This window comes from Phalaenopsis equestris, unplaced genomic scaffold (genome assembly GCF_001263595.1).
Source record: "Phalaenopsis equestris unplaced genomic scaffold, ASM126359v1 Scaffold000266, whole genome shotgun sequence".
In the NCBI taxonomy this organism is placed as follows: Eukaryota; Viridiplantae; Streptophyta; class Magnoliopsida; order Asparagales; family Orchidaceae; genus Phalaenopsis; species Phalaenopsis equestris.
In genome coordinates, this window is record NW_018164708.1 from 75976 (window position 1) to 88288 (window position 12313).

At 34.2% G+C, this 12313-nt stretch overlaps 1 protein-coding gene across 1 annotated transcript; it reads left to right on the top strand.

The window, feature by feature from the left end:
• Positions 1-264: 264 nt before the first annotated feature.
• Positions 265-12126, top strand: LOC110024671 (pheophorbide a oxygenase, chloroplastic). The gene is made up of 7 exons (XM_020724774.1): positions 265-758; positions 853-1088; positions 1174-1300; positions 5505-5641; positions 5760-5919; positions 10628-10906; positions 11735-12126. The coding sequence occupies exons 1-7, from the start codon at positions 333-335 to the stop codon at positions 11987-11989; spliced, it is 1620 nt and encodes a 539-aa protein (XP_020580433.1). The 5' UTR covers positions 265-332; the 3' UTR covers positions 11990-12126.
• The last annotated feature ends 187 nt before the right edge of the window (positions 12127-12313 follow it).

The window sequence follows — 12313 nt, forward strand, 5'->3', positions numbered from 1 at the left end:
TACGTCAGATATGTTACAGTGAGAGTATTGGAGGTTATATCCGCATTATACAATCTGTAATCTCTCCGTAACGTACCTGTAACTTATAAATATGTGAAAATAAAAACGTAAAATTTATTAGTTACATATAGGTTATAGAAAAGTTTCAGAGAACATAATATCGGATATAACCCCTAATAACTTACCCGTACTCAGAATTTTCTCCTAAAAATGATGGACTGATTGACCTACAATAACTCCTGCTACAAACCGTTTCCTACAATCATACAACGAACCTTTTCATTTAAGTATCTACGAGCACTCTGTAGCTTGCTTTAGTTCCCTCGCGGCTAATGGCGGTTCTCTTCTCCCACTCTCTCGCCCCCTCCGCCGCTCTCCCGCCCTTCAACCCCCTTAACTCGTACTCCAAATCTCCTCCCGCCTTCTCGCTACCTGTTTCTTGTCGCCGATCTGTCAGCCAGAAGAGTCGTAGCCGCTTGCCGACAATTCTTAGGGTCGCCACGCCGTCATCCCCTCCAGCTCCTACTGAAGAGGATAAACTCGAATTCCGAGAACTCGATGCAACGTCCTCCTCCTCTTCGGAGACCTTCTCGTGGCGAGATCACTGGTACCCTGTCTCCCTCATCGAGGATCTTGATCCCCGCTTGCCTACTGCCTTTCAGCTCCTAAACCGCGACATAGTTCTATGGAAGGATCCTAAGTCCGGCGACTGGGTGGCCTTTGACGATCTCTGCCCCCACCGCCTCGCACCACTTTCGGTAATCAGGGATTAATTTTGCTCCGTGCTTTGTTCGATTTATAAATGGTGCCATGGTGGGTTTCGGTGAATGATTTGGTTGAGGATTCTTGCAGGAAGGAAGGATCGATGAGAATGGTTGCTTGCAGTGCTCGTACCATGGATGGTCGTTCGATCGGAAGGGCTCCTGTGTGCGGATTCCACAGGCGCTGCCGGATGGACCGGAGGCTAGGGCCGTGCGGTCGCCGAAGGCGTGCGTGACTCGGCTGCCTACCAGGGTTTCTCAGGGATTGCTCTTCGTCTGGCCAGATGAGCACGGTTGGGAGAAAGCCATGGCTTCTGAAACTCCCAGGTTTGTTCGGAAAGGGGGAAATTATTATTATTATTATTATTATGGAAAATGGATCCGATGAAGCGGTTTCTGGCTTTTTTTTAAGGTTGCCGGTTGATTTTGAGAGTCCGGAATTTTCTACTGTGACGATCCAGAGGGACTTGTATTATGGATATGATACACTGATGGAAAATGTCTCCGATCCTTCACATATTGATTTTGCTCACCACAAGGTATATTTTTAGGAAGCGTTTAAGGGATACTTATCCAAATGAAATTTCTTCTTATTTTGTGTTTGTTTTTAGTGCTTTTGCTATTTGTTTGATCTATAGAGCTTGGTTTTCCAATTTAGACTCTTCAATGAATCACAACAAATAAGGGTCTAGCATTTGAGATTGAAAGAATGAGTCTTTTCTAACTAGATTGTCTAACCAGCATTGCAGAAATTCAGCTGTAGATTTTCAAGGTGTGCAGAAAATAAGTCTTGTGATGCTAACTTTATGATTTAAACCATGCCATCTTTCATTAATTTTGATTCTTGTTCTCAGATAAAATGCCTCTGTTCTCATTGCCTTAATTGTGTAGCCTTTTTTTTAGTTACAATAAAACCATGTTGATATGCCGTTATATTTGCTATATTGCTTAATTAAGACTCTACACTGGGCATTTTTTGCTGAAAACTGTAACTTAATTTTGGCTTTTAAGCTTTTGTTAATCTAATGTTTCTTGTTTCAGTCCTTGACATTGAGTATTGCATGTAGGTATTCAAGTTTTTGAGTTAGGTTCGATCTTGATAAGCCTTAGACATTTATTTTTAAATTTCATACACATGGATAGAGCGAGGATTATTCTTCTATCTCTTGCACAAAAGCAACATGTTCAATCTACCCCGACTCAAGTCTTTTTCTTTGGAACCCACTTGGAAGTATAAATTAGAGGGCCTTGCATAATCAAGTTGCTTTGACTATTTATTAAAAATTAGTACAAGAATGGTCTAACTTCATGTATTTGGATGAGCTGTAGGGCAAAATGCTCCATGGACAATCATGAATAGTGATGATGGAGGGGGCTTGGTAGGTCCCTATGTATGTTGGGGTTGGAGCTACACCATTCCTAGGGATAGCCTTGATTCAATTAATGTTTTTACATAAGCTTTGTGGTGGTTGATTGTAGCGCAGACCTTGGTGGAGATGATTACATCAAAATAAATCTGTGATGCAAGTCTTGTTGATGACGATTGCACGGTAAGTTTTGTTAGAGATGACTTTGATGTTAGCGAGATTGCGACATGAGTTTTGAATAATAAGATTTCAACGCAAGTGAGGTTGCAATATGGGTCTTATCAGGAATGGTTATGCTGCAAGAAATGTTGCAGCATTAGTTTTTTTGGAGACAACATAAGTGCAAACATGGTTGCAATGCATACTTTTTCAGAGCTGGCTCCGCTAGCTATTTTGTAGTGCAAACAAGGTAACAGGTGCTGCTCAAGCAAGGTTGTGTTGCACATCTTAAGGGGCTTAACTCTTTTAATTAATAATTTTTTTGTATGAGCTTATTGAAGCTATTTTTATAGATTTTAAGGTGGGCATTATAGTTTTAATCTTGAATATATCCAAAATAATTCTAGTTATTCTCAACAATAAATGTTTTAGATCGCTATTTACCAATAATGAATGGTTCATGTTGCTTCCTTCCGTTATTAAAATATGAAATAAATAATCTGCCTTGGGCTGATTTTATAGACCCATTCAGACCAAGGTTAACCTTAATTTTCTGCAATGGCGGTGGCAAGCGTCGGCAACAATCTAAACATGCCAATCTATTTATCATGGTTCTTTATATAGTAAGAGTATTAGATAAAAATTTCATCAACCAAATTGTTTGAAATAAAGTCGATAAGGTTTACCATCTCAAATTTGGGGTCATTAGAAGTTCACAACAATGCTGCATCATTTATACATAAATATATTTGCCTATTCGTGATCGATCATTTGCTGCAAATGGTTCAGAAAATGGAGATTCATAGTAGTCATATTGGCCATAAGAACTTGAAATATTCAAGTTTGATTTGGGCAATTTAAGTATGCATTAATGTGATTGGCAGCGTTGTTGTTCTTTTTATGCTGATAGAGGAGTATTTGGATCTTATGATGGATTTCGTGTCATTTGGATCAATTATTTCTTGTTGGTACATGGTCTTCTAATTCTCAAAATGTGCGATTTTTTGTTGATGGATTCATTCTGATCAAGTTTAGAATTACTCAATCGGGCAGGGAGACATTTTTTTGTCTCTGAGGCGAGACGTAAACCTCAAGTCATTTTCAGCCATAAGCCTTAAAATTATTAAATTGTGCAATGCAAGAAGTACTATAATAAATTCAGCATGTAGTAAGAAGGAACCTATTAATATCCTAACCTTTTAATAGGTTAAAATATAACGTATTAACATCCTAATATGGTGAACATAAAAATTGTTCGAAGTAAGAACTAACATAAAATTTTAAAATTAGAATTGTTATACAAATATCAAAGCAAGATATAGTAGCTTAATAATTCAAAATAAATTTGAAATAATTAGTCTTTCTCGTAAACATATTGTCATTCAAAGTGAGAACATAGCAAGCCATTAAGATTATAATTTTTAAAGTTAAAAGACCACATCATTTTTATCATTTAGTGTGCTTTTTTTCGAATCATGAGCATAAGATTTACTTTCTTTCTCACTTATCCTTAATTATATCAACGTTCTCTCATTATTCATCATCTTAAATATCAATCATCTTATTTTAATTTAATTTATATTAAATAATAATAATATTTGTTAAATTTTAAAATAATGATTTGTTGATAATAATAACTTTTGTGCTAGGTAGTCGACATCCAACGTAAAATTTATCGAAAAATCATGACATAAGTTATTTATAATATGATTAAGGAATATTGATTAGGTAAATTATCTAAAATAAGGCTAGATCTAATTGTGCCCCCTCAACAAAATCGAGGTGAGGCGCACTTTGAAACTGGCCTCATATTATGTGTGGTGTCAGCCCAAGTAGTACTTGTTGAGGTATAAGCCTTATTGTGGTTTTTTTTAAAAGCATTAAGAGGAGCTATTTATTGCACTTTTTTAAACCATTATTGTGAATTTGTGATGCACCAATTCTATGATGATGGTTTTGCACTGTTTTGAGTTTTTAAGCCTTCAATTTTAATTTTTTGAGTGAATTGAGAATTAGTTTTTTTTTTTTTTAATTATCCCGAGATTTGTGTGTTATGTAAAACTTGTACTTTTGATGGACTGATATTTTTATGATTCTAACTGCCATGAGTAATGCTGAATGAAAAGTTTTAGTAATGACACCTTTACTTTTTCGTTAAAAATATGGCTATCTATTGAGGTTATTTTTTGGAATCTTATTCATGTGCCTCTCTCTATGAATGATGAAATTGTGTATATTATGTCTGTCAAGTGGCTGGAATACCTGGGTCCCAAATAAGCTTCTTTATACGATTGGATTGATATCCTTCAACCTCAAGCCAATAGGTGTGGGCCACTACTATCATATCAGGAACTAAAACGTACTTCACCTTCGAAGTTGGACCATTTTTTTCTAATGTATTTCTTAATAATGAGAGTTCTCCACGCCAGCCATCATCTTCCAAAAATGGGAGTAATTTTGAGTATACTTAATATACTAATGACTACATGCTAATCAATCCAACAACTTCATAGAATAGGTAAGATTTCACATTAGAATATTAGAAATTAGGCTCTTATTTTAATTTTGACATGGGACTATTTTCTGGTATAACGAGTATCTTAAGAAAACTTCTTTCTCTTACTAATGTATCGTTCTATAAACTTGGTGAATTTCTTAGCTCAGTATTTTTAGGTAGCCATAACAATGATCTCATGGCATGCCGCCATACAGCAGACATGGACATTGTAGACCACTTCCTACCATTGACTAGAAATGTTGCCACCGTCACTGCCTCTACATCCTTCCGTTGCCAGCACCATTATCCTATAACCATTAAACACTGCAGGCCTCCCACCATCGTTGCTTCCCTTGGTCATCCACCCCAAATGCCTCAACTCAACTTCCTTGCTAGTAACCGGTGCAGCTTTGTTGCCCATTCATGGTTGTCCCCATACCAAACACTTCACACCTCCCACGGTCATCAAATTGCATGGTACTGATTTTTACTGCTACAGCCACACTCCTTTCATCATTGCATTTTAGATGGCCCCATAATTTGCCTCTGATCCTCTACTCAGCTACCACCACCAATCGTTCACCCACATTGCCGACACTCTAGCGATGACTATCAAGAATGGCTTTGGTATAAGTCATTCTAGCAGTTTATGCTGGCATTCCAGTGAAGCTTTTTTGTTTAATTTGTATAATTTTAACTTTAATAGCTTTATTTTCATAGGTAACTGGAAGAAGGGATAGAGCTAAGCCTCTACCATTCAAAATGGAATACAGCGGAGTCTTTGGATTTGCTGGAGCTGATTCTGGAAATCCTCGTATAAGTGCTAAATTTGTTGCCCCTTGCTATTACATTAATAAGTGAGTTTGTCCTAATAATAATATTTCATTCATTCCAATGGGTTAATTATTACCTATTCCTGTACAAATACAATAAAAGGTGCCAACTTTAACCTTACATTTCATATTTTTTTTCCAGGATAGAGATTGACACCAAATTACCGATATTTGGAGATCAAAAGTGGGTCATTTGGATATGTTCCTTCAACATACCCATGGCACCGGGGAAGACACGGTCCATTGTGTGCAGTGCCAGAAATTTTTTTCAGTTTACAATGCCCGGTCCTGCATGGTGGCAGGTATAGTTCAACAACTAAATTACTTTCAATACTTTTTGCGTGCATTTGGCACCCATTTATTGAGGATTTGCAGTTAATCTTCCGTATTAAGCTTTTAGTCTGTGATCATCTTCATTAGTTTTATTCCGACTATTTGGGGTTGGCTAACTATTCCATATTTACTATTCAGTTTATTATTCATAATTTCATAAATGCGAAGGTGTACCCTTGCGAAAGTAGCCTTAGTTTTGGGTAAATGGCACGTCCTGAATTTGACAAAAAATTTCTTAGTGAAGATTCATTGATACCATATCCAGCCTGCTTTTTAGTTGCTTCTTTTTCAGTTGATTTTGATGAGTACTGCACTCATTCTCAGCTTCATGCAATTCTTTTAATGGAACTTGTAACATGTTATCTTTAGCATTTTCCTTTTCTAGCACTATTAATTAATGTTCAATCAGGCATCTTAATTTTTTAATTTTCATTGCGACTGTAGCTGATTGACCAAATATAGAAATAAATAGAGTGAGCCCGTCGCGTCCTCCGAATTTTCATGTTTCTTCCATGGCACAGATATTTTTTCTTATTTTCACTCCTTATCCGATTTGCACTTTGTACGACAACATTTTGCTCTTTCAAAATCTGCTCCCGTTTTAACAGCATAAAGGGTAGTTGAAGATACCTAGATATTAAACCCACTGATTTTCATTTAACATTCCTCTATTGACTGATGCATCCAACAGTTCCATGTTTTAAGTGGCGTGGCATATCTTTGATTTTGGATTTGAGGAATGTTAAAAATAATAATTTTGGGAATGGATTTATGAATTATTGTAATTTATATTTGTTAAAGAAAGGATAGTTATTGGAGATGGTTTAAATTGGTATATAGGTTCTAGTGGGGTGAGCTATGAGTGATAGAAATGCAATAATAGAAGTTATATTTTATTCTAGGGTAGTTTATGAACTCGCGATATTGAACATATGTTTTAAGAAATGAGAAGAATGCTCAATTACTTCAAATATATTTCGTCTTCTGTGGTAGGAGACAACCATTCTTGCAAATATGGCAAGATGATTTGGATAGAAAATTAAGCACACAACAAAATGTTGTAATAATGGATACATCTCTTAAGAATATAAAGAAATAATTAATACAAATTATGGTCTCAGGATAATGCGTTGAGATTTGCGAGATGAGAAGTTAGTAAAATTAGTTAGTAAAATTTCAAGATATTTTGTTAGGAGAGGCAAATTGAAATTCTTTAATAGAGTAAAATATGCGGGATAGGTTTGTTCCATCAATAGGATTGTTATAGAATTTTTATGAGATTCTAGAAATAAATCATGCATTGGTAAGGAGATTTGGTGTTGCAATTAGGAGATGCAAAGGGTTATAAGAAAATTAATACACTTTAAAATGTAAGAAAAAATTAAATATCTACTGAGATTCATATTGATATGATAATGTTAAAAATCTTAGGAAGAGGGTAATGAGCAAAGCAAAAGCTTCAGCTTTTGATGATCTTTATAATAAGCTTGATGCTAAAGAGGGAAAAAATAGATTTGTAGACCAAATGAGATAAGGGATAAAAGATTTATTAATTTTATCAATTTAGATGAAGTGAACATAATGCTATCCTACTTGAAAATGAAAATATTACTTTGAAATACTATTTAAAAAAATTTTAAAGAAAAAATATTTTGGAAGCATTGACCAACAATAAATTGAAATTTATTATAGATTGATCCAAAAAAGTAAAATTAAAAGATATGTGGAATATTGCAGTGATTTTGTTTGTAAGTAGTTAATAAAATTTTAAAGACAAAAAAATATGTTGAATGATTGGAGATCATTTTAGTATCAATATTTAATAACCAAGATCATGTTCAAGATTATGCTAATTATAAAATAATAAAAATTAGAAGTCGTACAATGAAGTTATGGGATGGAGTAATGGAACATAGACCTATAAAAATTAAATTAATTTTAAGAATTTGATTTGATTTTATGTTAGTTAAAATCTACTATTGAAACGATCTTTTTATTGATACAATTGATGGGGAAATATATATATATATAAAAAAAAATTTCATATGAACTTTGTTGATCTTAAAAATGCATATAATTGATTATCACTAGACTTGATTTGACATGCTTTTAAGTTTAAAGATGTGTCAAATATTTTTTGGCTTTATTAAGAATAAAGTGCCTAAATGGTCTCCTTACTATTTAGATGAGGTCATTTTAGCCCAGAGTTTATATCATGCTAAATTAGTCCCCAAACTTTTTTAAGTAGGGCTAAAACAGCCCTAGTTGAGGATTATTTCAACCTTAATAAAAAAGTCTGGGGACTACATTGATATTTTTATAAACTATGGGACTAAATAAACCCTTACAAAACAAAATGTCAGGGGACCATTCTAACACTTTTCTAATTACAAGTTTGCTTGATGGAGTGTTGACTAGTGTTAATAGTTGTGAAATAATCCAAACTTTTCAATTCTTGTGAGTTTGCATTAATGATCGGCATTTGTGTCAATATTTTTTTTGCATTGTTTATATAATACAAAGCTAGAAGCTTTGGTGCATGGTTTTTGTAGATTAAATGATTTAAATTAGTGAAACATTCATTAAAACAAGTAAAAATATTTAGAATAATTTAAGAATTATTTAAATTATAGATACCGTAGAATTAATATTATAAAGTTGGAGTTAATAAAACATCAACTACAACAACAAAGCCTTAATCCCACTACGTGGGGTTGGCTAAATGAATCCTTTTTCTCCATTGCGTCCTATTTAGTGTCATATTTTCATTTAGTTCTAGTAAATTAAGATCATTTTTTATACAATAAGCCCAAGTCTTCCTGGATCTACATCTGTCTTTCTTAACATAAGTCGAATCTAAAACATCTACTCTCTTAATCGGATCATCAGATGGTCGACGTTTAATGTGACCAAACTACCTAAGGCGACTCTCTCTAATTTTGTCCGTCACTGGAGCTACACCAACCCTATCACAGATATATTCATTTCGCATTTTGCTCTAAGTGTAAAGCCACTCATCCACCTAATTATTCTCATTCCAACAACACTTAACTTAGTATTATGCTTCTCTTTTAAAGGTCAACATTCAGCGCCATAGAGCATTGCAGGTCTCACCACCCTCTTATAAAATTTTCCTTTTAGCCTAAACGGTACTTTTCTATCACACAAAGGCCCGAAGCATTCCTCCATTTCAACCAACTAACTTGAATTCTACTATTAACATCCCCATCTATATCACCATCGCTTTGTACAACAGACCTGAGATATCTAAATCGTTCACACCTTTTAATAATTTGATCACCCAAAGTTACACTTATGTCACTAGAGCTACAACTACTAAAATTACATTTCATGTATTCAGTTTTAGCTCTACTCAAATGAAGGCCTCTAGACTCCAATGTAGACCTCCATAATTCAAGTTTTTCGTAGGCTTTTTCTCTTATCTTATCCACGAGAAGGATGTCATCAGCAAAAAGCATACACCAAGGTACATCCTCCTGTAAATGTCCAGTAATTCCATCCATAACTAAATTAAAAAGATATGGGTTTAAAGCCGAACTTTGATGTAATCCAACAGAAATAGGAAAATATTTGGTCAATCCTCCTTCAGTTCGAACACAAGTAACAACTCTAGTATACATATCTTTAATGACTTGAATATAAGTCTTATCAACACCTTTCTTCTCAAGAATGCTCCAAAGGACATCTCTTGGAGCCTTATTGTAAGTTTTTTTTTTAAATCAATAAAAATCATGTGTAAATCCTCTTTATTATCTCTGAACTTTTCCATCAAAGTTGGAGTTAATGATATATAATAATTTCAATGGTTTTAAGATTTGTTGTTATTGTATATTATTATAAAATAAAACAATATCTCGGTATATAGGTGTAAGTTTCTTATATCTATTATTTAGAAGAATGAAAATACATATGGGATATAATATCTAGAGTTAAGGTTGGATGGATAAAATGGAGATGTACTTTGGGAGTTTTGTGTGATAAATAGATATCATGAAGGTTTAAGGAATTTATCAAATCACAATTATTATGATGATGCCATATGGATCCAAATGTTGGGTGGTAAAAAACCATTGGTATTTAAAATGGATGTGTGTGAAAAAACTCAAAAGTATGAAATAATGAATTATTTTCTTATAAAAAGTATTAGAGTGATATCAATTGAAGATAAAATGATTGAAAATAAACTTAGGTAGTTTGTGCATTTAAACAAATGATAAAATAATGTTCATTAGACAAATTGACACAATCTTTCAAAATGATTTACAAAACATCTTTACTAAATACAAACATAAACTAATGAAAAAGGAGGATTCATGGTATCGACCTCAAATAGTTGGGATTGTGCTGATGATGATAATGTTGATGATATCATTTTTCGCTTAGAAATGAGCCTTGGCATGAAGAACTGCACTAGAAATAACCTCATTGATGTCTTCGCCCCCAGCATATGCCAACGGCCCATATCTTTTCCAGGAAGTGCACACACTAAACGACAACAACAAATAGTTTTGTTGTGCTGTTCTTGTTGTTGAGCATCAGTTCTTAATCCTTTTTTGCTATAAACCTCAAATTGTGAGCATTTAGAATATCTTGTCCCTTCATTTTAGCCCGAGGCTGCGCTTGCTGACATTTTGCATTCTCCGCATGATCATGCAGTTGGTACCGCGTTGGTATGAGCATTGGACTTCAAACAAAGTTTATGATGGTGATATGATTGTTCTACAAGGACAGGAGAAAATTTTTCTATCAAAGTCCATGGAGGGTTCCGGCGATGTCAACCAACAATATTCGAACATTACATTCACCCCAACACAGGCAGATCGTTTGGTCTTAGCATTTCGGAATTGGTTGAGGCGCTACGGTAATGGCCAGCCCCATTGGTTTGGCTTTGTGAACCAAAATGCTCTTCCATCCACTGTTCTATCAAAGCGTGAGGTATGATTTTCTTTTTGAAGACCTAATCTCATGAAAGACGATCACCAAATCTCTCAAACATAGCAAATGAGTAATGAGAAAGACAGAGAGAACAACATACTCTGAAGTGCTTCTTCAACTTCAAATTTTCAAAGTTAATTGTTTTGCATGCCACATTATTTCCAATATAAGTATATCTATCATAATGTGATTTATAAATTTAAAAAAAAAAAAGTATATGGCAAGTTGAGCCCTTGAATCTACTAATGTTGCGTATCATCAAAAAATCAGTAAAAAAAAGTATCATTTTGATTTGCACCTTAATAGTTTGCAACGCTAGTACTTGTAAATATAACTAGGTCTCCAAGTGTCTACCATCTCTATTATATCTTCTTCTCATAATTATGGCTTGTTCTAACACCTTATGCGTGCCTCCATAAATTTTTATTGTATTAGTGCGCCGATTATCTTGGTTCTTCAAATTTCAACACTCTTATAGCTGTAAAATTTATTGTTCTTGCATTTCATGTACTACAGAAATTTGCGCATTAGTTTTTGATAGATTTTGTAAAGTAAAATATGTAACTTTTATGCATAATTGTTGACCAAGAGTTAATATGATGAACAAAAAAATGTAACTCCTCAGAGCGCCAATCCTAAAAAGGGGCATTCACATACATACCGCCAATTCTTATGTATTTACATATCAAACACCAGGATATGTAAATACATAATAATTGAATGGTATGCATGTAAATCTTCCTATAAAAGAAAGAAAAGGATAAAAAAATATTAAAAATGTTGTCCGTAAAATTGTTTGATAAAAGATTACATCCTCTTTCCTCACAGATGCTGAACCGACATGAACAACACACTCTGAGGTGCTCATCATGCAGAGGCGCTTATGACAGCTTCCGCAAATGGCAGAAATTACTCATCGCCGCAACTGTAATTTTATGCGCCTCTTCTGGAGTTCCTTCCGAGATCCAACTGCGGCTTCTGCTCTCAGGTTCTGCTATAGTAAGCGCTGCTTTGGCTTATTTATTTCACGAGATTCAAAAGAACTTTGTATTTGTTGATTATGTGCATGCAGAGATTGACTGAAGCAAGTGATGTCTTATAGGATAGGGTTAAAATCATAGGATAAATTGTATTTCAGTATTGTTAAGGATTTCACAGTTCTGTTATTATGTATACGTGTATAGAGAGGGATGATATACATATATTGAGCTGTAGAGAGTGCAGTGAGCATACACCTGGGGTTGCATTTGTGTATTTATATCATGATTAGCATTATAGTTTCATTGGGAAGATGTTGTAATTAGCATTATAGTTTCAGGGGGTGAATTGTTGTCTTATAACTATATGAATTAGACTATATTTATAAACTGAAAGCTCCATGTTTTGCTCTTAACCTTCCTGTTTATC

What these genes read in the sequence shown, in the direction of transcription:
- LOC110024671 (XM_020724774.1), top strand. Translation starts at nt 333, where the DNA reads ATGGCGGTTCTCTTCTCCCACTCTCTCGCCCCCTCCGCCGCTCTCCCG. An exon ending in ATGGCTTCTGAAACTCCCAG is followed by an intron (nt 1,089 to 1,173) that starts GTTTGTTCGGAA and finishes CTTTTTTTTAAG; the next exon opens with GTTGCCGGTTGATTTTGAGA. An exon ending in CCTTGCTATTACATTAATAA is followed by an intron (nt 5,642 to 5,759) that starts GTGAGTTTGTCC and finishes TTTTTTTTCCAG; the next exon opens with GATAGAGATTGACACCAAAT.